At 49.8% G+C, this 27136-nt stretch overlaps 1 protein-coding gene across 2 annotated transcripts in view; it reads right to left on the bottom strand.

Annotated features, from left to right (window-relative positions):
• Positions 1–14426: 14426 nt before the first annotated feature.
• YPEL2 (yippee like 2) overlaps positions 14427–27136 on the bottom strand; it is a 33719-nt gene continuing 21009 nt past the window's right edge. For both annotated transcript variants that reach the window (XM_027743483.2, XM_039381025.1), the window contains exons 3-5: positions 21585–21628; positions 20732–20840; positions 14427–19358 (exon numbers count right to left, since the gene is read on the bottom strand). In XM_027743483.2, coding sequence (XP_027599284.1) covers positions 19269–19358; positions 20732–20840; positions 21585–21628 — 243 coding nt within the window. In that variant the 3' untranslated portion in view covers positions 14427–19268. The remainder of the gene's footprint in view (positions 19359–20731; positions 20841–21584; positions 21629–27136) is intronic.

Here is a 27136-nt window from a genome sequence, read left to right as displayed (position 1 = left end):
AAATCAGCTCCAGCTGGGTAAAAAACAGTTCTGGAACCACTGACCCAAGAAACCCACCGACCCAAAAGAAGAGAGACCGAGCATAAGAATAATTAGTGTGAGAAGCGAGAATCATTAACCAACAGAAGATAGAGTACTAATTAACAGGAGAACTGTGTAACTTGCAGCCAATGAACACTAATTCCTTTGTTTGCCAAAATGTATAAAGAGTGAAAAGTATTAATAGCTGCGGTGCTGGATTTGTGGAATTCCACCGAGCGCCTGGCTCTGAAATAAATAACCAGTGTCTCTCTCGAGCTTGTTGCACAGCGGGTAACAAACCCGATTTTTGCTGACAGCAGTAGCTCCAAAACTCCGTGTGATTAAGGAATTAAGGTGCCACCTCTGCAGCACCGTCTGTGGATTCACATCAAGCCTGAAGGTGGCAAGCGCTGAACGCTGAACACAAACCGGCCCCAGTCCAGCTCCCAGCGTCTGTGGTGGCTGCAACTGAACCCCGTCTGCGCCAAAGCACGGCTTTTGAGGTGTGTTTTGTCAGGGTTTGCTTCCCTCACACGCCCTGGATATGTTGTTTCACCCTCCATTAGGCTCTATCAGTGACAAGAATCACACAATAAATTTATTGTCACACCAGGAGTGAATTCAGGCCACCCACTGGCTCCGGTTACAACAAATCAGTTTTTACCTCTGGCACAACGGGACGAATATCTCCCCACTGGGAACATGCACTCTGATGGAAGGTGGTCCAAAAGTTGCCACCTTCAGCTGTGTCTAACCTATAAATATTTGTTTCATCTGTCAACAAACTGGCATTGTAAAATCCCCCAGATAAGCTGGTTTTCTTGCCCTTCCTTACAGAGAAGAGACAACATTGCAGTAACTGTTTCAAAACAGCACCACAACTAAGAGAGATTCCTTTAACCAACCCGTAGCTCTGTTCCCTCAGGTACACAGTGGAATGTGCCAATTCCCTGGATGTTGTTACATCCCTTTATGGGAAATACCATATTTATTGCCTCATGATGCCATGTTGCCACTGGTAACTCACGGTCCATGGTGATCATATACACACTGGAAACTTCAAACACCTCCTCATTACATTTTCTTTGCGTACATTTACTAAGAAATATTTAATGGTTTCAGTAGATTCATATTTAAGCATGTATGTGCTCACATTTGCACAGTCTGCTTGACTTTATTTAAATCACATACTGCTTTTGGCAGACATAGGACTAGGTAAGGTTTTTCCATTCTCTTTTTTTGTCCTCCTAGTCTGGAAATAGCAGATTTGGATTTAATCAGCCTCTTTGCAGTCTTGAACTTTGTCCTCCCGGAATACAGGGCCATTCATTGAAGGATCTCCCTCTGCCTAATAAACATTAATGAATCCCACTTTACAATTCCCCTGTGATCTTATCTCAGTTTCACAGATGGGGAGAACAGAAACAAATTAAGGGGTCTGCACACACCACAAATCAAAGGCAGAGCTGGGGGAAGGACCCAGGAATCCCAGCACAATTCCCTGCTCCAATAACTGAAAAAAGGTGTTTCTACCCATGCAGCTGCTCTGGCAGTAACTCCATCACACAGGGCAGCACCATCACCCTCAGGCAGCCAGGAAGTCTGAAACGGCTCTTTTCCTAAGGTTCTGCTTCCAACAGAACTGCAAATTCCATGGGGTGATAGAGGGCTGTAGCTCTGCCAGCTGCTTCTCCCGGATTATCCCTGAGGATGTCTTTATTCCCTTCTGAGCAGAGGATATCTTTTCTTTTCTGATTAGCAGAGATCTAGCAGGATATGGGGAATATTCCAGTCCCTACTGGTACACCCATGGGTTTATCCACCTTCCCAGAGGAGAGCTCTGACTTCCTAGGGAATTTTCATCTCCTTGCTCTGGACAATATGGTCCATTCCATGATGAACATGGCATCCCTTGGTGCCCAGGAAGAAAACCACATTTATTAATTACACTGAGCAAGGGAAGACATAATTGCCTTGTGCCTGGAATCTCTAAGTAGGGCCACTTTCTAGAAGAACCATCCCCGAGCTGTGATTTCAGCAGAGACAGAACAAACCAACGTTCCCTGCACTCCTGTCAGACAAGCAGCAGTTTCTCTGACAGCCAGGATTTTTGTGGCACTGGCTGTGAGTCATTTTTGAGGGAGTGTTATTCTTAAAACAGAGGAAGAGTGCTGGAGAAAGGAGGTGGTAGACAGAAAAGAACCAAACCCCCTTTCACAGCTCCATCTGCTGTCTTACAGTGCCTTTGCTACCAAACATTTACAAATTGACAAGTTTCATTTCAAATTTTGCTCCGCTTCTTGAAAATTGCTTCTTTTTGAAGACAGAATCAGATGACATAGCCTTTCTCTTATATAATGAATAGATTTTCCTGCTCCATGGAAAACAGCAATTTCCACAGTGCAGCCTTCTGCCAGGACAGCCAGGTTCCTCCTGAGTGCACTCACAGGCTCCTGCTAAAAGAGGCTGCAGGAAATGCGGCCCTGGCATCAATCTGCTCTTCTGGTTTAGCCTGGTTTGTTCTGCAGGGGGCCAGGGAGAGTGTACGGCCAGATCCAGGTTGGGAATTGCTCTGCTGGGATAAACCACAGCTATTCCTGCGCCGGGAAAGGATTTGCAGCTCAGTCTGTGCTGAGGGCACGTCTCAGCCGCAGCACCGGGCACGACACAGCCCCTGCAGAGGCTCCTCAGCCACATCCCCCCGCACAGAGGATGAGAGAACTGCCACAGCAACTGTCTGTCCTCCTGCTGTTTGCCAGGCAGCCCTGCACAGCTCCTGCTGAAGCCTGAACCCATTCCCGAGCCAGCTGGTCCCAGGGTGCTGGAGCTGCGTGTGCTCATGGCCACAGCCCTGACCCGCCCTCAGTCAGTCACACTCTCAGGTCTCTGTGCCCCAGTTCTGCAAATGTTTCTGCACAACCATCATTGCATTCAGCACAAGAGACCTGCCATGCTCACTGCGAGCCTAAACTGACGTTCTTAAAAACCTCTTTTCTCTTTAAAATTGGTCTGTGATGGGCTAGCGAATGATTTTGTTCATTTACCTCCCCCCCATGTCTGCAGCACCCCTTTTAAATTTAGCTCCAGTGTTTATCTACAGCTGTTTCCGAGGCCACAGCCATGAATGATTGCTGCTCCTGCCAGGTGCAGGCATGAATAAAAACGTCAGGGCTGGGGGGAGGATTAAGCCTTGGCTCAGCTGTTTGCATTCTCACACAGAGCACGGGCTGTCCGTCCATCTGTCTGTCAGCCGCACGCACGGCCCAGACAGGTGAGGAGCTCAGGGCTGGAAACAATTCAGTCACGCTCCCACAAAGCCACCGCCGAAGATTTGAAACCCCTCTCTGTGGTTTAAAAAAAGCTTTTCCAGCAAATCCTCCGAGCGGCCCCTTGGATCAGGGAAATTATCCCTGCGGGGATGTATAAATGCAGGATGGCATGGGAACGGTCTCCCCGGAGACTGGGGAAGGGAGGATCGGAGAACACCTCAACCTTTAAATGGTGTCTGAGATTTTCGTGTTAAATTGGAACATTTTCTTCCCACGTTTGCCCAAGGAGATAAAAGAAGGCGGCTTATGGGCACTTAGCACATACACTGAGAGAAAACAGGGAAAAAATCCGTGGGGCATGGACCAGACCCACCCCCCTGGATCCCCACCTGAAGTATTTCACTAATTCATGGCCTTTTGTACCTCCAGAAGTGAAAGCTGTGGCTATTTTGAGACCTTCACATGCTTGCTCTTCTGTTACAACCCATGGGAGGCTTCTACCCTATTTCTGTACATTAGACATCATTTCTCTCCTGACTTCCTTATCAAATGTGAAAAACAATCAATAATTCACTCAGGCTCTACATTCCCATCTGAGGGCACTGTAGCTGTGATTTAAATGCATTTCCATGACTGTAAAACAGGCAGATATCCTGAACTGTCCTTTTGTACGTGACAGCACCTCCTGCCATCCAAAGGAGTTTTATTTCCCCAGCTGTTAAATCTGGGACAAAATACTACTCTTTTGTTCTATATTAAGACCATGGAATAACAGCAGCTGACTTCTCAACCTCTGTCCTCGTGGACAGAAGAATTAACCCCTGGCATGGGCTTTCCTCATGATAAGACATTAAGAAAAGCCAGATCTCCTTAATGCCTTCCTTTCCCAGGGCCCTCACCACAGACTGTAGCTCAAGGCTCACCTGTGATTTCCTTCCACAGCCCCATTTTGAAGGCCCTGAGGTTCATGCAGCTTAACTAAGACTCAAAAAGCAGGTATGAAATCCTCCTATCCCTTACCCCAGATGCTGTCACACATCCCAGGAACAAACTCACCCCACAGACCCCTCTGGGGCCAGTTTAGTGCAGGGGGGAGCTGGGTGATTCAGGATCCAGTGACCTGCCCAAGGTTACAGGAATCACAGAGGGTGTTCAGAGTGAGAGACACCCAAGTGCCACATCCCCCACTTGAGAGATCTGCCTAGACCCAACAAATACTAAAACTGCTCCTTACCAGACTGAGCCTTGAGATCCAGGGACAAGGACAGCAGCCTATCAAATAGATCACAAAAAAACCCCTCATATTTTGTCTGGGAATCAACAGACCAGGGGCTGCACTTCCCCATGTCCTCTCGTCCCTGTGTTTAACCTTTGGGTGTCATCAGCTGTGTGTGTCCAGAGTGACGAGGGCAGAGCATGTGGCAGCCACACATGTCCTGCTAATGACTTCATCTCTTCCAGCAGCTCTGAAAAAAAAACCAAACAAACCAAAACCAATTCCAAATCCCCAATCCTGCATAACTGTGGCCCTGTTATTCATGGATCTTAAATTGTCCTCCTTCATGAATTTTAATGTGCAGTCCATTTTCTTCCCGCTAATCCTACATTAGGCTGGAAGCCTTTATAGACTGAACGTTTGCCCTCCTTTAGCTGTTTATTCCCTGCAGCACCCGTGTCCCCAGGCACTGCCCTTGTCCCAGCTGGGCTGACAGCTACATCCAGCCAACATTGGAGTGTTTTCCTACTGGATACTGTAGCTCTGTGCATCCCTGGCAAAGGCAGCAGGGAACACACACCCTGGGAACAGCAGCTATTTATTCTGCCCAAGGCTTGGCAATCTACTGAGTTGTGCAGCACTGGAGACAACGCCTGTCTGCGAATCCTTAGCGCTGCGCTTTTGTAAATCCCTTTTTTTCCCAGCTAAAACCACCTCCACAAGTCATCAGGAACAAGTGGAATCCCTTCGGGAAATTCTCCTTTCCAAGGAATTACCGACGAGCGACACACAAGAGCAAACCACAGACAGTTCTGCACCACCACAGGGGCTCAACAGCCTTATTTCAGATGATATTTAGGTCTGAAAGCCACACAGGACCATCAGACACTCTAATCCAGCCTTCTGAAAAATGCAGTTTGAGCCTGTTCTTTCACCACTAAATTTAGTAATTTGTTCAGCTGAAGTGGTGCTTCCAGAGGGAAGATACCCAGGCTCGATTTGGGTGGATGAGGAAACCACTGCTTCCCCCAGAACTGGTCTGCCAGGTCTGCCCTGGGGACTGGAGTCCCCAACAAATTGAGGCAAGATGCTCTTTTCGTGTAAACTGCTCAGAATCCCTCCAGCCCTGCCCTTCCATGTGTCTCACAGAACCCTCACCAGATGAAAAACAAACATTGTACAGTTCTCAGCTATAAAGTTCTAAAAATATGGGAACTTTGATGTCTGAATGCGTGTTGAGGACCTCTCTGGCCCTGACTACAAACGTTCCCAAGTGCCACTAATTCCACATGGCCTGCAGAACCAGCATTAATATTATTTCTTTTCCAAGATATACACAACATCCTTAGTGTTTTAAGGATTTTTTTTCAAGGATTCCAGCCCCGGGGATAGTTTTGCTGGCATTAGTGCCTCAGTCAGGCAGGGAGAGGCAGGAATGAATCCGACTGGAAATCTGGTTGGACTTAAACAACACTGACCTGATGAGAAGTGAGGAGCCCGAACCAGGCCTGCAAATCCCATCTGTTTCTTATTTCTATAACAGGCAAGCTAAAACCCTAAATCCACCCAGCTCTGAGCTCTGAATCCAAATTTTGCAGCCTGAGTCCATTCCCAGCAGTGCTGACTGCTGGCCCAGCACAGACTCGCTCCCTAAATTGAACACTGGGATTTATGGCTCAGCAGTGAAGGAGGGAGACATTGCAGGGTGGCTGATGGCTAATCTGGGAAGGTACTTGGACACAGATTCATGGCTTGATGAACAAGTTGATTCACTTCTCTGCTCCCCATAAAGTTGTTATCCCAACACTCATGGTTAATGATGTTTGAAGGTTAACTGATGTTTGAGAGCCACTCAGATGCTCCTCTTAATAAAAATCTGCACTGGCTCTCCCTCCTAGTTGTTAAGTTACACTTTTTGCCGTTTTTTTGCTGCAGTTTGATGTTTAAAAAACCCCTAATCTATAAAGCAAGCAGCTTTTTAGCTTTGTGAAAAATAAAAGTGAGCATATTCAAGGGGGAAGAAAAGCCTTGTCTCTATCCTTTAATTCCAAAGAACAAAGCTGGAGAAGGCTGGTCCCCAAGCACGACTGGAATTTGGCAAAGCCATTCCCATCAGTGCAGAACAAACCTGTTAAATACATAATGGCTCGAGGACAATGTGGATTAGAAAAATAAGCTTGGAACTGCGAGGGTCCTAATTATTTTCCATCCATCCACCTCTGCATTAAACACCAGGGGTTGATGCTGCCCTGGATGCCGGTGAGTTATTGAATTTTGGAAGTGCTGCTCTGTTTATAGAATTGCAATTACTCAGGATCAGCCTTTGTTTGGAGAAGGATCCCTGTCCATCCTCACTAATGGCTTCTTCTGATCTCATCCAACGTGGAGGATTTCCTGAGCATATTCAAACCATTATTCACTCTGCCTTTTTAGCTTAGCCAAAGATTTAATGACTTCAGCCTAAGAACTGTGTGTTTTGCTGTGTTTGAACTAGATTTGCTCCCTGACAGCTGAGGTGCACTCTGTTCCCTACACATACTCACAGGCACTAAGGGAGTGCTTGTACTGGTGAGATTAGAGACTTTTTTGAGGTGAGAATCTTGGTATTTAGCACAGCTGAGTGTATGAACTTTGGTACCTGAAAATATATCCTTGTCTCACCATCTGGGTTGGGCATGATGGACCATTGTGCCCTACCTGGACTCCTCATTACAGCCCAGGAGAACCTGGGAGGGTGGGGAGGGCCTGGCACAGGGTGCCCAGAGAAGCTGTGGCTGCCCCATCCCTGCAAGTGTCCAAGGCCAGGTTGGACGGGGCTTGGAGCAACCTGGGCTAGTGGGAGGTGTCCCTGCCCATGGCAGGGGGTGGCACTGGATGGTCTTTAAGGTCCTTCCCAGCCCAAACCACTCTGTGATTCTACAATAACCTGAAGCTCCTGAGGCCTTGGCAGATCCCATTCTGGATCCCTCCAGAGGAGGAGGGATGGAAGCCCCCCTAAACAGAACAACCCCAGACACCCACAACAATCATTTTAGTGCCACCTCATACCCAGAGCTGCAGTGGCTCCTGGAAATCTGCCTCTTGTGATGGATATGTGGGATCCATCCTGACAATGTGTGTCCCTGGGGATCCAGCAGGGTTTGCACCACCCCACCTATGCAAAACTGAGAGATTTCAGCCTTATTTTGGGATGCTCACCCTCGCTGCCCAGCAAAACCAGATGTAAATCTCCTCCAGCCACATCCAGCCACGTTGTCCTTCAGCCAGGATGGGGTGTAATCACAGTTACTGTTTGCCAGATTTGGTAGATTTAATTTCACTCTCTGGGACTTAATTTTTTTCCTTCCTTGATTCCCTTCCTTGGAAGTGGCATCCAGGAGCGGTGCATGCCAGTGCAGGGCTGGTTACCAAACCTGTAAATGATTTAATTAAGATCCCTGCAGAGCCCACAGAGTTTTTCCATGGTTTTTTTTCCACCACCTGACAGGGGATGCCAGGCACAGGAGCCCTCTTGTGCCAGCTTAGTGTCCCTGTGCCCAGCTGGGCACGGGAAGGGGATTTGCATTTCCCAGCCTCGTGTGGCTTTGCCCCCTCCCACACAGCCCCTGAGCAAAGCCTGTGGAATTCCCCATAAATCCTGGGATTGCTGTGATCTGCTCTGCTGTGACACCGGGCACGGCTCCTGAGATCCCCAGGAAAGAATAAGTTAATTAAATATTCACCTCCCTTTTTTGTTCCCTTTTTCGGGGTGCTGAGAGGGTGAGCACAGCCAAGGGTTTGCCCCACCAGGTCAGGCAAGAAACCTCCTGTTTGTTGGGGTTGAACGATGGTCATTCCTGACCTGCTCTAAAAGGCTGACTCAGTTCCTTTTTCCCACATGGAAACCCTGATTTTTGGGGGGGGGGTCATCCCAGCCCAGCGGTGCCAGAGCCAGTGGCTCCTCCACAATGGAATCCCACAGGATCTCTGGGGTCAAAACATTCCTGGTGTGTTTCCCAGCACAGCACCACTCAGATTCTTTACACTTGATTAATTAATGGGTGGGTTTTAATTTTCTCCTTTCCAAGGAGCTCTGGCTGGCACAGCCACCCCACAGCCAGTTTTATTTTCCCTGAGACCAGCAGGAATTTTTGTACAAACAGCTGTAAACATCCAACAACTTAAAAAAAAAATCCGAATTCCTACAGTTTTCCCTCTGGGTTTGCTCAGCTGGGCACAGGCAGCTGTCAGCCTGTGTCTCCCTGCATCCCATGAAACTCCCCCTTCGCAGAAAGGAGGTGCAAAAGCAGAGGAAAACAGACTTTTTTTACATCCAGGTGACATCCAAAGCATTTTGGTGGCTGTGTTTCCCCGAAGAGCCCCCACTGTGCCTGTGCCAACCATGGACATCCATCCCAAGCTGGAGCTGCTCGGGCACCACATCCTTCCTCCCATCCCTCTCCTGCTCAGATGATGAGGCTGCTGGGATGGGAATGGGATTTCCAGTACCTGCTGCCTTTGTGAGGAGCTAGAAATAAAAAAAAGGATCTGCTAAAAATAATGAATGAGCAGGAGGGGGGGAAAAAAAAAAAAAAGCTAAACCCCAGAGATCCCCAGAGTCCAGGGAGATTAATTTTAATTTCCCTTTAATCTGGACAATAAATCGTGATGTCAGCGTGGATGCATCCTCTTTATCCCACCCAAATCCTGAGCCCTTTGGCCCTGGCACAGTCACTGCCCACTCGGGGCACCTGCAGCACAGAGCAGAGCTCACCCAGCCCAGGGTGTGTGTAAAACTCCCCAGACCCCAAAAGTGGTGGCCAAAATCTAAATATTCCCCCTGAATAGAGCAGGGCAAAGGCTCTCCCTGCCCTGGCACTGCCACGGGTGACACGGAGCTGAAGGACTAAGGAAGGTGCCACCTTTGCTCCCCAACCTGGAGAGGAGCACAGAGCTCTGCCCTCCCCGGCACCAACTGCTGCCAAAGGTCAGGATTAAGCTCCACAGCCCTTGTTGAGAGTCTGTGGAATGAAATCTCCTCCAACACCTTGGGAAAGGCCTGGCTGAGCCTCAGCTCCCCTCCCTCCATGGTGAGCAGGGTGGTTTGGGCAGGCAGAGCTGTGGGACGTGACCAGAGGGCTCCCTGTGCCACCAGGATCTGCTCCAAATCTCCCTCCAGAGCCCTTAATCAGCTTCCACCTGGGATTAGCTCAAACATTCCCAGCCTCTGGTTCAAAATAGCTTTTCTTGCTTGTGGGCAAGTAATCCAAAGGGAGCCTTGTCCCCATCAGCCCCCCACCTCCAGCAAGGCTGGGCTTTTCCTAACCCCTGAACCTTCCCTGGATCAAAATCCCAAACAATCCCAAATCGTTTTGGACTGGGAACCCAGGACATGGGATGCACACGGGGACATTCAGAGCTGGGTTGTAACAGGGACTGATGGCAGCAGCTCCATAAACCAGCCCAGCAAAGCCTGGCTTGGTGTGAGGCAGGTTCAAAGAGCACAAGAGGCCAGTTTGGGCTGAATGATCCTTGTTTGGGGGAAATCCATGCAGATCCCTCCTGCTGACAGCAAACGGAGCCAAAGCAACTCCCTGAATATCTGAGGCCGCCGGGAGCAGGGGAGGGATTGAGGAGGGGAACAACAGCCCCTTGTGTGGGATGGAGCCCCAGAGCAAAGAGCTGCTGAGAACCAAGGGAGAAAATCAACAGCCCCTGACTTCCACAGCAGCCACCAGGTGGGAAGGGACCATGGGAAGGGCCATGCAAGCAGTGATATCCAGAAACCCCTCATATGACATGTCTGGGATTTAATAAAGGACATTATTCCTGCCTCGCTGGTGGCTCCGGGCGCCAGCAGAAGAGCTGTGGGGCTGCCAGCAGCTCCCAGCTCAGAGGAGCTCATTCCCACCAGGCTTCAGTGTTTTAAAGATTAAATTCACCTCCCCAAGCCTGCAAAGGGATTTACATCGACAGTCCCCCATTATAGCCACGGTCACAACCTCCTCCTGCAGCCCTGATAACAGAGGCACAGCAGCTCAATCACCAGCTCAAATCCTGCTTTCAGACAGAAACTTGACCCCAAACTAAAGATAACAGAGACTCATCCCTTCAGCCACTTCCCTCCCTCCTCTATGAAATCTGCTCCCACCTGGCTCCTTCCCACTGACCTGCCCCAATGCCCAGAGCAGGAGACAGGAGTGAGCACCAAAACCCTGCTGAGGTTCCAGCAGCAGCCCCAACACTCCAGATAAAGCTCCCTCCCAGCAAATATATATCCTGGCTTCTCCAGAAACCAGCAGCACCTGGGGACTGGGGGAGGCCCCTGTGATGGGCACAGCTGGTACCTCAGCAGTGGCACCTCAGCCCTCACCCCTGGCACCCCATCCGCAGGGACTGGGGTGCTGATGAGCTGCCCTGGGGGAGACAAAGGCCCCTTGTGTGCCGGGTAGAGATTTATATTGACAGGTGAGGTGTTAATTTTTGTGCCCTCAGGGTGGCAGTTTTGAAGCACCCCCGGTTTGTGCAGTGAAGTTCTTCCCCCAGAGGATCCTGGCTCACACAGAACTGCACCACAGTTCATCTCCAGGCAGGAAACTCCGAAAAAACCAATCCCTGTGAGGGAGGGATGGAGCAAACCCCCCCTCATTTAGACTAGGGGAGACATCTGCCAGCACAGGGACTTGGCAAAGATGGGGAACCTGCGTCAGAGCTGAACCCTCCGGCGTTCCAGCTCCTCCGACACCGGGGCTGGGCTGGGAGAGGCCCTTCACTTCTGTCTGAAACCCACATAAAAATAGCACAATTATGGGAAAATCCATGTCCAAGTGGAAAAGAAAACACCAGTCTGGGTTTCACGAGGAAGCAGAGCTATATAAAAGCGCTCCTATAGCCTTCTGCTATTCCTGTCAGGCTTCCAAAGCCTCTCCCAGAGCCCTTCTCCGAGGGGCACATTTCCAGGGGGGCGAGGTCGGGCCCCTGCTAAAGGATTTCATTTTTTTTTTCCCCCAGCATTTCACTTCACCTGATCAGAAGTTTCCATACACGGGGAACAAATGGGCTGTGGGGCAGCCCCCGCCAGGAGCAGCTGCTTGATCCTGAGCCATAAATAACAGGGCAGGCTGGAAGATCTCCAGCAGTTTTATTCACAGGCAGTGATGTCTGTCACCCCTGTCCCTGCTGTCCTTGCAGCAGCTTTTCCTTGAGCCCCCCAGAGCCTGCCCTCACAGGGATGATCCCCCCATACAGACTTGGGGTGCCCTGACTGATGGAGGGATTTAACCCTGGGGAGAATCAATCCTGGAGAGATTTAATGTATAATCAGGTGATCACCCCCCGGGACAAGGTCTGTGCTCACAATGCCCCCAGACCCCCCAAAACAGTTCTGAGAGAGCAGAAACCTGCCTGGCTGTGGAGCTTGGTAGCTTTTGGGGGCCCCATGGAGAAGGGTGGCACCAGGGCTCTGTTATTTCCCCCCTGGGGATCCCTCTCTGCTGCCAGGGCAGGGTGACCCTGTGGTGACCACATTCTAGGTGACATTTCCTCCGTGCCTGGCCTGTTTCTGTGGGACATTTCTCGGTCAGCAACGGAGAGTGGCCTCGACACTATTTATACCCCACTCTGGAGCCGGGTAAAAATAACCCTGGTGTGTTTGGCAGCCTGGACAGGCTCCTGTAAATCCTCCCTGTCAGCAAGAAAATCCTCCTGCCCGAGCTGGAGCCGTTGTCCCACTGGGAGAGGTGGTGTGGGGGAAGCCCAGGGCTGGCCCTGAGGCTGGGCCTGGAGTGGTTCACCCGGGAAAGGAGGAAAGGGATGAAGTGAACCCACAGAGAACAACTGGCAGCATCCCTTCCCCAGTGCCAGCGTCCCAAAAAAAGGGCTGGGAAGCAAAGCAGGAGTGTCGAGTTGCTCTTGAACCGGGATTAAAGGCCACGGGCACTGCTGTATTTATAGTTTGTGATCATCCTCTGAAAAAACCCTCATTGTGAGGGGCAGGGTGGGACAGGGGGCACTCTTTGTACCGTCCTTGGCCACGGGGGAAGGTCAGGGCGAGTCCTGCAGCACCTCGTGAGGCCCGAGGAGGATCCAGCGCCCATCCCTCCCTCTCTCCCTCCCTCCCTCCCTCCTGCAGAGCCCCGGGCCAGGTTTGCAGCGGCAGAGCCCGAGGCTGCTGCCGCCTGAGTCAGCTTATCTCCCCCCGCTATTAATAGGCTGCCTGGGCTCGTCCACGCTCTAATTGCAGTTTAATAAAACATCCAGTGCAGCCGGGGAGAGGCTGCCCTGCATCCCAAACAGCAGCTCTGCCCTCTGCTCCCCTCCTCGGCTGGGAATCGCCCTGGGATTCCCGTGGCAGACCCTGGCAGTGGGGCAGACCTGCGACGGTGCCCCCACCCCGAGGGGTTTGTAAGCGCAGCCCGAGGACGTGTCGTGGTTCTGGCGCTTTTCCACCTTCATCCTAAACTGGAGCCAAAGTGCTGCCGTGGGGTTGGAGGCTCTTCCCAGGGCCGCTGCTCAGAGACACCCTTGAGTCGTCCCTCCTGCTGTTACTTGGATGCTCGGGGTGGGAAATACTGAGCACGAGTTTTTTCCTGGGGGGAATTTCCCTGCAGGTCTTACACAATCGGCTGGTAAATAACAACTGCTCCCACCGGGGAGGAGCAGCCAAAGGCCACGCCTGCCACTTCCCTCCATCCCACCGGTCCCTTCCCCATCCCTCCAGATCCCCAGCACCCACAGGATTGTGCCCTCCTGCCCCAGCAGCAGTTTTCAGGGAAAAGGTGGGGAAACAAGATAGGAATACTTTAATTTCCCTCTCTAAATCACACAGAATTGAAGTCAGTAGAAGGGTGAGAGCCCCAGTGTCCCCATGCCTGGCTGTGTTTGGTGTCACTGTGTCCTGGGGGCAGGAACCCCGTGCTGGGCTCTGACCCTGCTGCACCTCAAAGGATAAATTGGGAGGCTCCAGCTGTGCCATCATGGGCTGGATGAGGTCCCCATGTCCTCATCCCAACAGGAACAGCTGGTTCTGGTGGAAACCAAATCCCTCCTCTCGTGCTCACACGTGTGGCCATGGGGCCAGTGCTCAGGTCTCCGCTCTCTGTGTGGAGCAGTCGCTTGTCAGGACAACGAGATGGGAATGGGGTTACACCTTTGGGCTTTTTGAGTGACCCAGCAGCAGCTCCAGGGGTTGTGGAACTATCCCAGCAACAGGAGCTCGTGGCACAGGTGGCTGAAGGACCGGCCTCACATTTTTTGGAGGTGTCCTCACCCCGAGCCCTTCCTGCCGCACGGGGCGGGGGCTCCAGAGCTCACACCCAGCACGTCCCACACGGGCCTGGAGCCAAGGATGGCACATCAAGGTTGTGGTGAAACCAGGAACTCCAGTGACCTTGACCCTGTTGGGCAAAGAGCCAACTGCACTGACTGTGCCATTGCTGAACCTGTTTGCCCACGGGATGAGCACCCACGGGATGAGCACCCACGGGACATCAGTTCACAGCCACATCTTCCTTGGCCTTCAACCACCTCCCAGAACCCTCTGGCTCCTCCTCACCTCCCACAAACTCCTCCAACCTCTCAGCTGCAGCTTTTCCTGCCGTGGCCTGAGCTCGCTCTGAGTTCAGGGCCCGGCCCCGGCCTCTCCAAAGAGGGTTAAGTTGCTTTTTCAGACACACGGTGGAATTAAGGGCACTCACAGCACTGCTGGGCACTGGCACAGGGCACCAGGACAGGTCCCAGCTGTCCTCAGTTGGATGAAGAGGGATTGCATCAGCTCATCCCAAAAAACCCCAAATAAAGCACCGCTTTCGGCCTGACCACACGTGGTTTCGAGGTGAAAGCTCCAGGAATTGGAAGGGCTGGATCCCAGCTGGGAGCAGCTCTGGGATCTCAGTGGTTTGCACACAGCACAGGAGGTTTAAGCAGGAACACGGACCAGCAGCTTTAGTACTTGAAAATTTTATTTTCTCAAATGAGCACCAACACATATTGTAAATATGACAAACAATACGCCTCCCTCTAATACTGAAGAACTATATACAATGTACAAACACAGGAAAAGGTGAAAACCAATTATTTGAAAACAAACAATTGCATTTATGACTGAAGCAAATGACCTGAAAGAATACGCAAAAAAAAAACCAAAACAAAAACCTTAAAATAAGATCAAAGAAATAAAAGTATACACAATTTGTAAACACAAGAGCATCCATAGACAGGCTGGTATTGGAAATATTGTCCTTAGTTTTGTCAGTGGGGAAAAGCATTCCCGTTTCCTTATGGAGAACAAAACGAAGGATACACACAGTTGGAAGGATGAGAACAGCTTGGTGGTGGTTGTACCTTACACAATGCCATTCTGCTTGCTTTTAAATACGTTGATTTATTTTATTTATTTTTTTTTCTGAATTCAAGATGATTTTGTTTTCCCTCTTCTGCTTATTCTTTTTTAAACAGGATTCTGCCAGAAAAAAAAAAAAAAATAATCCCTGTCTAACCTGATTGTTTCTGAGCACTGAATGTCTGAGGCCTCTCACCTGGTGGAAGAGCTCCTTCCCACTGAGCTGAGCTCGGGGTGGCTCCAACCTGCTCATCCCACAGCTGGATCCCACGGGAACAAGGAAGTGCAGTGAAATGCATGATCAACACACTCTCACAGGCCAGTCAGGGAAATGCATACAGAGAAGATCCTCCCTCGATCATCACGAGAGCAACAGGGTCGGGTCGTTTGCTTTTTTTCCTGCGCGTTTTTAAATCGTGTGCACCGAAACCGGAGAATTAAAGAGCGTGCAACTGCTACTGAGCACTGAAAACTGCTCCTTGCTCAGCAAAACACAGTCCAGTGGTTTGTGCTGTTGGTCCACTTCGGGATAAACAAGAGACCCAATGAATTAAAAACGAAGAAGGGGGAGAACAGGGGAGATAAAAGACAGAAAGGAGAACGAAATAAATGAACTTTACTGCCAGAGAGGTAAACTTTTACTCTAATTTGTTATGTAGCAGCCTGGTTTTAAAAAAAAAAATAAAATCAAACAAACAACGACAACAAATAAAAATAAACCTCAAAAAGAAAACCAGGATCTATGTCCAGAGACTTGTGGTTTAGTTTAAAAACAAGGACTAGTTAAAAACCTCCAACATCCCTCCTTGCTGCCCTCGAGCCACCAATGACTGGGGGGCTGCAGCTCATGTTCAATCCCGTCTCCAGATCTACTTCAGCCAAAACTGGTGCAAGAGGAAATTCCAGGCCTGGATCCTACACACCTGATCTTGGGAAGGTGTTCCAGCTTCCTCTCATCCCACTCATCCCACCTTGGGGTCTGTCCTAACCCAGCCACGCCTGCACCTTCAGTGGACAACACAGATGATGAGTTTTGTTTCCCTTTAAACATATTTTCCAACAAATAACAGAAGGAAACAGCATCATTTATAAACAAAAGAAAAGTGCTCTCAGGGAGGGGCTCTGAGAAAACAGCACCAAATATATTATTATTATTATTATTTTTAAATTAAATATTATTTACAAAAGTATATTTCACAAGATAATGTCTGGGTTGTTTGTTTTTTTTTTTCTTGCTTTGTATATATTATCATCTGAATATTTCTTACAGGGATTGGGGATTTCACGCCAGATAATCCACCAGAGGAGAAAACAATTTAAAACTTAAGTTTTAAACTTAAGTTTTAAACTTTTTAAACTCAAGTTTTAAACTTTTAAACTCAAGTTTTAAACTTTTGAACTCAAGTCTGAGCTTTGGGGGAGATGGGGTGGGGGGGTGGGGTGTAAATTCACGGCTTGCCAGACACGAGGCTGCCACACCCAAAGAGAAGGAAAACTCACTGCTGCCCGTGTTTCCCCAGGGAATGTCACCTGTGGGAAGCAGCACTGCCTGGACAAGGAGGCTTTTCCATGGGCCACATCTCCCAGCTGGTTCTCCTGGCTCCATTCCCTCAGGGATGGGCCCCCCAGGAGCAGGGGGTGGTGACTGAGGCTCTTTGGTTGTGCTCTGGGTCCATCCACACTTCCAGGTGAAGCCGTGGCAGCCCCAGCACGGATCCCAGCCCTGCTCCCAGCTCCCAACAGGTGAGTCAGGACTGGACTAAAGCCCTTCAGATTTACTGGGCACTAAAGACCAGCCCCTTTCTCCTTGTCTCCCTGGGCAGAGCACTGCACCCCCCCCAGGGAACTCTCGGGGTGTTGGGGACAGTCACAGCCACCCAGGTTTGTTCCTGTCACACTCCCAGCAGTGGGTGTTTCCCACCCAGCAGTGGGTGACTCTGCGGATGCTGGTGGGACAAAACCAATTAAAAGCAGATTAAGATCTCATATTCAAGCTTAGGCTGGCTGCCATTAAAAGCCTGACACCTGTGACCAGTTAAAAACAGCCCAATCTGATGGATCACTGTCCTTTCTAGTCCCAAATATACAGATAAAACCAGCTCTCTGTAGTTCTTATTTCTCAGAGCAGTTCTTTACACAGCCCTGCCTTTTATATCACTTTTTATCAGCAGTCACTCCAAATACCAACATCAAAAGATGAGCCCCTGTGTGCTCTCCTCAAACCCATGGGATTTGGGATTATCCCTCACTTCTCCCAGCTCCAACCAGACCCCTTTGAAGGCTCTGTATCTGAGGAGACTCAAGAGCTCCTTGAAGAACAGAAATTATCTCCCACTACTCAAAACCCAATAAATTGCCTTGGATCCCCAAGCAAAGGACAGGGAAACGGGACCAGCTCAGTGCCAGAGTGAACAAGACAGTGGGCACCGTGGAATTTTTGATTTCTAGTAGGTTTTTGTCACTGAGGGGAACGTGGATGATGGAAGCAGAGACAACCAGAAATGGAAGATGAAGCAATTTTTACACAGCCACAGCAGAAGGGTGAGGGCAGAAGCCACCTCAGGCTGGTCCCAAACTGATCCAACTCCACCCACTGCAGGAGCCAGACCAGCCCCCACCTCCCTTCCCTCTCCAGGATCGTCAAAACCAGAGGTTTGAGAGAAAAAAGCAGCCTTTGCTTCATCAGGTTTGGGTTTCAGCACAAGGACCCAACACTCAGATCCCCCCTGATCCCTCGGGGGCATCTCTGTTCACATTCCCTGCCAATTTTTTAACACCAAAGGACTCTGTCCCAGCAGCCCCCCAGGCCTGATCCCCTCAGAGCCTCTCCGGGGTGGAATCCAGCAACACCAGATTACAGCTCCAAAGCTCCCGTTTCATAAGGAGTCACAAACCCCTGCACAATACTCTTTCCTTCTGGATTAAGAAAGATTTCTCCCCCCCCCATGGATTAACCTACTTGAAAGAATTCCACAAACAAAAAGAAAATTCACTCAGAGAGATAAAACTAATTCAGTTCAATGGTCTTGAGTTATGCACCAGTTACTGGCTGGACTGTTGCAGAGCAAACTTCACATTGTCATTTATGCCTTTCCCTCTCACACACGATGCCCCTTCCCTTCCATCCACCTCGGGAAGGTCCTCAAGAATCACAATGGAAAAATTAAAATGGGAGGACTTATCCCCTTGCAGTTTTGCTGCCCACATCTCCCCCCTGCTTTGAACTCCCAGGTGTAATTTCAGGGGTAGGGGGAAGATTATTAAGTTTTTTTCTATCCCATTTCCCCCCCCCGTGCCTGCAGCAGGCTTCTGGGAGTGGGAGAAGGGGGGGAAGGTTTTGGGGGGATACCTCATGGCTTGAAATATCCACCTGTGCAATTCAACCACCAGCTCCTCTGCTCCCTCCTCTCCCCACTCTCGCCCCATTTCTCTGCCAGGCTCCCACAGCTGGCTGGGGCCTGGGATTTAAGGAAAAGATCCTGTAACAGCATTTTCCTACTTGCACTTGTGAAGGATTGGTAAAACACCTCCAGGGGTGCTCAGGGGAGGCCGGGAAATCAAGGGGTATCCTCTGTTACTAAGTCTGTCCCCATCCTCCTCTAGGGCAATTTCCTTTCTTGCCTCACATATGCCTTTTTTTCCACCCTTGTCATATTTTCTAAGCTGCAGCTCCAGCCTCCTCGTGCCTTAAGTGGTTTTCTCCTCCTCTCTGAAGGGCTCAGGAGTCAGGATTTGGTTTCTGCAGCCTGCTCTGCTGGGGTGTTCAGTCCTCCCTACCCTGCAGCAGCGAGAACAAGGAGAGGCCGAGGGAACCTCTGCAGCCCTCGGGCCCTGCCCCCTCAAACAACAACTTCATAAACAGCAAACACGACACAGATTGCAACTGGCTCGTGGGGGGAACTCGTGCTCAGCCAGCCGGGGCCGGAGCGGTGGGTTGGGATGGGGAGGGTGAGGTATTTTATCTGTCCACCCAGACAAGGAGACGTTTCAAGCCTTGCTTAACCAGCACTGAGAGGAGAAGCGCAGGGTCAACCTCGGATGATTCCCTCGGGGCCCACCCCCCTCTCACCTCCTCCTGCCCAAACCTCGGGCCCTCCCCCCGCACCGAGAGCTCTCCTGGTACAAATGCCACCCCAGAGCCACCGTCAGCGCGTCCTCCAGCACTGGGCACATGGAATGGCTTCGGCATTCGGGGCGTTCTCTGAGCCAGGACAGAGAGAGAAGCAGCCAGGGTCAACTCACAAACAGATACAAAGCAAAGAGACAGAGAGACAGAAATTTAGAGGCCAGTCACCAATAAAGATGGAGAAGGGTGTGAAGATGCTCCCGGGTTGCAGAGCCTCTAAATGCATGGAACCAAGCGTTCAGTCACTCTCTCACTCTTGGATATAATGTTCGGTTGGATGGCATTCTCTTACACGCTGCTAGGGCTGGGCTCTCCCACTCAATCCCAGCCATTATCCTTGATCATGTGAGCTAGTTCAATGATGTATTTGCCTTCTTTATACTTCTGGCTGCTTTCAAAAGCGTGTTCCTGAAACAAAACAAAATAAAAAAAAAAAAAAAAGGAAAGGAGAAAAAATGAGGTGAAGGTAAATCAGAGTTATGGATCAGAGCTGGGAATGCTGGTGTGAGTGTTTGCCTTGTCTATCGAGTAAAACTGCAGGTGTGCTCCTTGGCTTTCAGGAAAGTGATGTGGGAAGAATCTTAAATCCTGCTTCTGGCTGTCTTTACAGGCTGGGAAAAAAGGACTGGCACCCTGTAAGGTGCAGATTTCTGTAGGCCAATGGCTCCTGGAACTAAACAAGGATTTAGGAATCACTGGTGATAAAACCCACCTCTCTCCAGGGAGAATTTATTAGTTGGTGGAGAATGCAGAGGTTCTCTGATGGAACACACTGTAAAACCACCAACACTGGGAATGGGATGGGTCATGGGGAACTTCCTGTGGAGATGGAGGAGCAGGAGAAGGACCAGCTCTGCTCAGATCCGTGGTTACAGCCATGGAGACACACGGTGCCTCCACACCACACAACTGAGAGGGAAATTCCTGGGATTCCCGATGGCCCAGACCAGGAGGGACTCAGTTATGGAGGCTGCACCCTCCACACCAGCTCAGCTCTGCTCAGGTGCTCTCCTTGCTGCCTGTAACTCACCTGACAGGTCATTCCCTGCTGGAAAGGCCTGGGCTCACTGCTGGTTATGGAATGCTGGGGTTTGTTTACCATGAACTCAGATGATGTACTTAGTGTCCTGCTCCATCTGTGGGATCCACGCTGTGTTTCTGCATGGATTCCACCCACATCAATTTTTGATGTTTTCCTGTTCACAGCCTTTCAACCGATTCAGTAAAAAATATTTCTGTCCAAAGGCCACGGATACAAAATGGGGTTTGTTCAGACACTGGTCACGACATTTAGACAAACCAGTGTGGTGTGTGCCTGCAGGAGCAGAAATTAGGATGTAACACAAGCCTTTATTTGAAACTAATTGAATTTATGAAGAGCAGGAGGGAGGCAGCAAACGGATAAACCCGTGTTCAATAGCATTTCCAGTGGGAAGGACACGGGATTAATGGAGCATTCTATTACTCTGATAACGTCTAGGAAAAAAAAAAAGGCAGCAGGAACCACATTTATCCTCGTTTATGGTAAGTAGCACTGAGGGGCACCCATCGAAATCAGGTCCATAAATGTATATATTCTTAATAATTCTTAATTCAAAAATTCCATTCAGCACAAAGGGCTGCTCTGAAGGGATGCACCGGACACAAGGCAGGAGGGAAAACGGAAAAAAGACGTGGATGTGCCCAAGTTCATGGTCTTTCCACGACATGACACAAACACCTTTGGGAAAGGGCCGGAGCAGAGCTGTCCCCCAGGCAAAACAAAGGACACTGGTACTCACATATTTCCACCCCAGCGTGGTTTTGCAGTTTTCACAGTAAATATCTGCCACCGCATGTAATCCCGTTAATAAGACCCGCTCCTCTGCAGGGCCACAGCCCACGTTAACTCTGGGGGGAAAGCAAGAGATGCTCCCTATTAGTGCTTTTCCACACCAAAACCCCCTCCAGAAAAGCTGACAACAATTCATTGCAGTCTGTAAAAACCTTAAGCAGGAGGTTCAGGACAACGAGCGGCCCCAAAGGTCTCTCTCGCAGTTCCAAAGGTAAAAATGAGATTTTTTTTTCTTATTCCAGAAGCTCCGAGCAGAAGATTAATAACACTCCAGGCACTCGTGCTAATTAAGCGTTTGAGAAAGATTTTCATTTTCAAAATTGATAAAATGGTGCTTTTGCTCTCCCCGAATGGAAAATTGAAAAATGGAACTGAAATCAGCAGTTCTGGGGAAAGACATCCCAGCAGTGACCTCACCCAAACTATTTTCAGTCGCCGGGAAATTATACTTGGGTTTTATGTTAGCTCTAAAAAGTGCATATTTAGAGATCATTTATCTCTACATTTACGAAATTCTGGCTCTTTGGTCCAACTACATCCTTGGAGCAGGGAGTGACTCATCCACGAACTCTTATTTCTCAATCTGATGATGAAAAAAAAAAAATAATCACCTTTTCCTCGCTGCTCCTCTGCAACCTCACCAGGAATCAAACATGAATCAGTGCTACTTCCTGCCTCTCTCTCTCTCCAAACGTTTCCACCAAGCTCCCAAGTGCCAGGGAGAGGTTTTTTAAGGGAAACTATCCTTTTGTTTTCTCCCCTCCACCCCGGGCTGCAGGTGCCGCGTGCGTGGTACTCACACGGAATTGAAGAGATAAGCACGTCCTTGGCTTCCTTGGAAGGACTGAAAGGCAAGAAAACAAAGTTCAGTCGGCTGGGGGAGAGAAAAGAGGCCCAAGCAGGCCCTGCCCTCCACGGCTGCATCAGTGGTGGTCATGGAAACTCTGATCCGGGCCCTTGGGAAAGAGCACACGGAGAAATGTTGGGAGATGAGCATGGAGGAGCAGGGGTTTTGTCCTGCAGATGGGAAGGGAGCAGCTGCCTCAGCTCTAACCCCTGCCCATTCCACAGGTGGGAAACCACTGGGAACCACCTGGAATCACCGGTGTTTCCACACAGGAACGTGCTGCTCAAGGGTTGAGTTGTTTTTTCTATCCCAGCAATGTCTCTTTTCACCCTTTTCCACTCCTGTTTATGAACTTCACACCGCTCCCCAACATCATGCAGAGGCTGCCAAACATTGCTTTGAATCCCTTTTCTAAAAACAAGGTGCTCACAGAGGTTTCCCACTCCACTGCCACAGCTGAACCACCCCATGAATTCCCCTTGGGAAAGCTGCAGGGACAGGGGCTGAGCCCAGCGGGGAGGTTGGGATCTGCTTGTGCACACAAACACAAACACAGCCTCTGCTCCAGGGGCTCTACAAAAGACCTCACCCTTGCTGAGGTGTCTGCAAGCCTCACATTCCCACTGATGTCCAGGAGATCTTTAGGACTCTGTTCCTGGAGTTCCTGGCATTCCCAGAGCCAGCAGATTCCACTGTGCCACCTCGGTGACATCTCCCTGTGACGGTGCCTCGCTGACAAAAACTGCCTGACACCAGCAAGTGCCACCTGCATTTTTAATGCACTGTGACAAGCACACACTGAATTAAACATTTGGTGCTCAGGAGCAAGAGCACAGTTGTCTGTACACAAGTTTCCTTGTGGGATACCTCAGGGAATGCCTGCACTGAGGGGCAGGAGCTGGGAAAGTCAACGAGCAGCTTTTCTGGGCTATTTAATCCTTTATCTTGCACCTCACCAAGAACTTCTGAATATTTAATGGTTTTCTTAAAAACTCAGCTGATGATTTCAGACTAAATACCCTTAAAAGGTGGGACACAGGGTTTTGAGGGGAAGGAGAAACGTGCAAGGTTTTAACTCGAACACTGGTCTTCTATTTAGTGAAGAGCAACCTCACACCACATCAAACAACCCTGGGGGGTCCCTGCCTTCCTTGGGGTGTCCTCTTCCATCAGTCCAGCCCTAGGGATGCACCCCTGCAAAGCTCCTGCCTCGTGGACAAACAAAGCCATGACAGCTCCCTCCTGGAAGATCCCCCATTGCAGAAGGATCCTTTCCACAGAGCAGTGGGCAAAAATGCCCCTGGGCACCCAGGCAGGGAGCCAGGGCCAGCAGTGCCAGCTGCCTGTGAGGTCTGCATGGCAGCAAAGGCTCTGCCAGCTACAAAATCACTGCCTGGCAAGGAATCCACTCGCTCCTGCAGGGATAACTGTTCTTCAGAGGGATCTGAAGCCCAATAGTTGCCACTCAAGGCACAGAAGAGCCACTCTGGATCCAGAGAGGATGCCCGAGGCACTTGGATAATCTCTGTCAGCCAGACAAAAGCAGTGCCCTGAGGAATGCCTCTTTTCTTGGGAAGGAATTAAACGGGACAACATGGCTCAAGCATGTTTGGGTAATTGCATTTATTAGAGAATCTTCTTTTAATCCTTCTGCAGCAGTTCTGTGTCACTGCCATTGTCAGCTGGCTCATACCCCACATCCAACTAGGCCTGGCCTGGCTGCTCCAAAACACCCTGGGAATTGTTGAACAGGAGGGATAGGGGCTGTCCACACTGCAGGACAGGGATACCAGCCTGGGAACACAGATTCAGGGGTGACACACCAAGTCCCACAGCAACACGTGTGCCATCAAAGCAAAAGGAAAGCAGATGAAGCTTGCTAACCATCCAGGCCTTCCCAGCAAATACTTTTCCATAAACACCAAAGGGATTGAGTTTGCCAACAACAACAACCATGGGAGCAAAGTTTTTATTGGTACAGAAATAGGATTTTCCGTTGCTGCTGCACAAAGGCCTGTCTTTAATAAACAAAAGCAACCCCATCAGCTGTGCTGGGGCTCACTGGACATTGTTCCATTCCAGTCCCAGGCACAGCAGCATCCTTTCAGAGGTGCCCTTCCTTCCAGCTCAAGCCAGTGCTTTAGGGGACAAAAGGGTGGGCACTGGGAAAAAAAAAATCACATTAATTATCCCCTGTCCAAGCAGAACTTCTCAACAAACCACTGTTCAGCTCTCAGGGCTGTGCTGTCTTAATAATTCCCCTCCAGCCAGCTGAGGATTTGGCCAAACATATAAAAAGAAGCTGGAGAAGTTTGGCAACCACAAGTTCCCCAGTGCATTTGCCCTCTGCTGACTGTATCCCTACAAAGGTGGCACAGGAGGGTTTTATCCAAGTGTTGTAACCTGAGCATTTTCTGGAGATAGATGTTCCTGCTCTTCTGGCACTCCAGAAAAATTGGCACATGCTGTAATGGAAAGCACAAACCCAGAAAAAACAGGTATATTTATACACAAGCAGATGTTCTTGTCTTTGGTTTTGTTGTTGTTTGTTTGTTTTTTTTTTTAAGAAACACACAAAGACATTTCCAAAACACATTTGGTTTTCACTGAAGTGACAGTCAGACCTACTTTCTATGCTCTGCATTTTCTCTGGGTAGATTTTCCTGATACACATTCAAAGGTGCATCTCACACACACACACACAGAGAAATCCAGACTTCTTGTTCTCTGAAATAACAGCTCCTGGCATCACTTTCCAGCTGGAAGAAACAGAAAGGATCTTTTTTTGCTGTTGTTGTTTCCCACTGAAAGCCCAAGCACATATTTTTCTCTGCACTGCTAATGCTCAGTGTCTGGCTGGAAACACATCTGTAAATGCCAGCACCAAACCCCTCCGAAAAAACAACACAGGCTTCGGGGATTTGAGAGGCACAACAGCTCATTCCTCCTGACACTCACACCCAGAAACCTTCCCTGCCTTGGGGTGCTCAGCATCTCAAAGCTGCAGGGCCCAAGGAGTGCTGATCTGAGTATCCAGGTGGGAAAGCACGAGCCTGGAGTCAGCAGTTTGGCCGGATCCTCTCCTGCCAAGCCGCCTCCCAGAGCAGAAGCTCCACGTTGAGATGCTTTGGCAGCTGCTCTGGTTTAAGAAGTTCCTATCACCCAATGTACAGACACTCATCATGGTCCCCTCAGCTGTGCTGGTTCCAAATTAGAGCTGTGAAATCACTATTTAAAAAAAACAAATGCTTTGGGGGAGGGTGAGGGAAATGGTTTCACCCCTTTCCCCTCTCCTGGGTCCAGTTAAAGGCCAATCCCACAGACTGCTCTGTAACCACAGGATGGGGCAGACTCAAGTCCTTTGGAGCAGGGAGTTCTCCCAATTTGCTGGCAGAGGAGCCCAGTGCAGAGCTGCAGCTCTGGTGAGAGACAGAGCAGGGGAGTTTGGGTTTCACAGACGCTGCTAAACCAGAGCTGCCGCAGGAAGAAGCGGCACACACAGCCAGGATCCAGCTCCAGCTCCTCCAGGGCAGCCACTAAGAGGGACTCAGCCTGCAAGGCCATGAATCCTGGTATATCCAGCACCCATAACCTTGGGAGCTGTTGGTTTGGTTGAGTCCATTTGTTATATTCTGGTCTCAACACCAAGTGTTGAATGCACAGCTCTGTCTGCTCCGAGCACAGCTCAGGATTCCTTGGGAGCCACTCCAGCTGCAGGGCAGGGCTGTGCCCCTCCACCACTGCAGCCTGCCCCAGTTCCACCTGCCTTCACACCATCAGACCTTTACACTTGCACATTGCCCTCCCTGGGGACACAGAAGGGAATTTTCACACTCAATCACCGATGCCAGGGAAAAAGGCACGAATCCTGAACACGCCCACACCCCGTCCCGCTCTCCCCCAGCACCTCCAGCTCCTCATTCACGGCACAGCCCACTCAGCAGCTCCACACACTGAACAGATGACAGGATTAATACCCTGAGTCTTTGTGACTGTATCTGACAATAGGCTAAACACAAAAAGAGCCGGCTGGAATCATCTGGAAAAATAGGAAGCAGTTGCCAGGACTAAATGGCTCCACACCGATGCCTGCTCTCTGCAGACTGCAGCAGGGAAAACCTCCACTTACCTACATCCAGCTGGCAGCCTTTTAATAATCCAATAAAGCAAAAATGAAAAGGCAACCGGTCCCAAAGAGGTAGGAGAGGGAAAAGGAACAGAGTGTGCCCCTTCACGCCACGCTCCTGAAAGCCACAGATAATTCTCCCTGCAGGGATGCAAACGGAACAGACGGCCCAGAGCCACCTCCAGAGAGCCACAGCACGGCCTGGCAGTGTGGAATGGCAGCTCAGGGGGAGCCAAATGACCACCAGGACTCTGCAAAAAAAAGGACATGTTCTCTATGCTTGTGATACCTTCACTGGGACAGAGCAGTGCAGGAGAAGTGTCTGATAAACCCCCGGGCACGGGGGCTGTGCCAGAAGAATCCACCCACCCACCCCTTCAGAAGATCTGTGATCATTTATTTCCCACCATCGAGTGCACAACTTTAGTTTTTGAGTTGCTCCAGCCACCTGCACAACAGTGAATGCAAGATTTATCTGTTCTCGCTGCTGATTCGACCCTTAAACATCCAAGGGTGAGGTGTTCCCATAAAATACACTTTGAGACCTCTAAGTAAGAGAAAGTGTGATGTCAGTGCAACTGGAGTGCACATGAATCTGTGTATGAAGATATGCCCCAATCCCCAGGCTCATCCCACTCCCTAGAACACTTAATCCCAATTCCTACCAGCTGTTATCCCACCTATCAGCCAACATCCCGCAGAAAGCTCTGCCTCAATGGCACCTTTCAAGCCCTGTTAATTATGGCAATAATGGTTTGATTAAGAAGATTGACCCTGCAGTGTGTTCAGAGGAACCACCACACCAGATGTATGATGGCTCTGCCAGGAGGTTCCCTAGGAGTCACTGCACAGTGGGAAGAAAACTGGAAAATACAACTAATAAAATCCCTGCTGCAGATCCTGGTGCTGCCCTGGCCAGCACGAGCCACTTCAACCACCTCCTCACATCACACTCAAGTATTTCCCAAGGGAGCACAAGTTCAATTACTTGGTCCCTGTATCCACACAGACCTCAGAGAGCTCCTCAGGGCTCATTAATTCCACCTTGTTCTTCCTCACAGAAGGGGCAGCCCATGATCAGATTAAACAGAGATTCAATTTACCTCCCATTACACCAGACACAGACCCATGTCAAGGGAAACAGTTACATTATTCCACCTCAGAATGTGCACAGATGTGACCTTACCCTGTTCCCACTGCATTCCTGAGTTTTAATTGAGTTTTAACACGGGTCCTTAATGCTATTTAAAGCCCAGAATCGATATGGAATTAGTGGACCAAACTCATCTCTGAAATAATTCAATTAATTCAGCACGGCCTTGTTCCCCTGCAGTTTATGTTGCTGTGCAAACACACAGGGAACAACCCCAATATTCCAT

Source organism: Pipra filicauda, unplaced genomic scaffold, assembly GCF_003945595.2.
Source record: "Pipra filicauda isolate LSUMZ 115617 unplaced genomic scaffold, ASM394559v2 scaffold211_size2331000_pilon, whole genome shotgun sequence".
Classification (NCBI taxonomy): Eukaryota; Metazoa; Chordata; class Aves; order Passeriformes; family Pipridae; genus Pipra; species Pipra filicauda.
The sequence above is the reverse complement of the archived record's forward strand: the minus strand, read 5'-3'. Positions and strand labels throughout refer to the sequence as shown.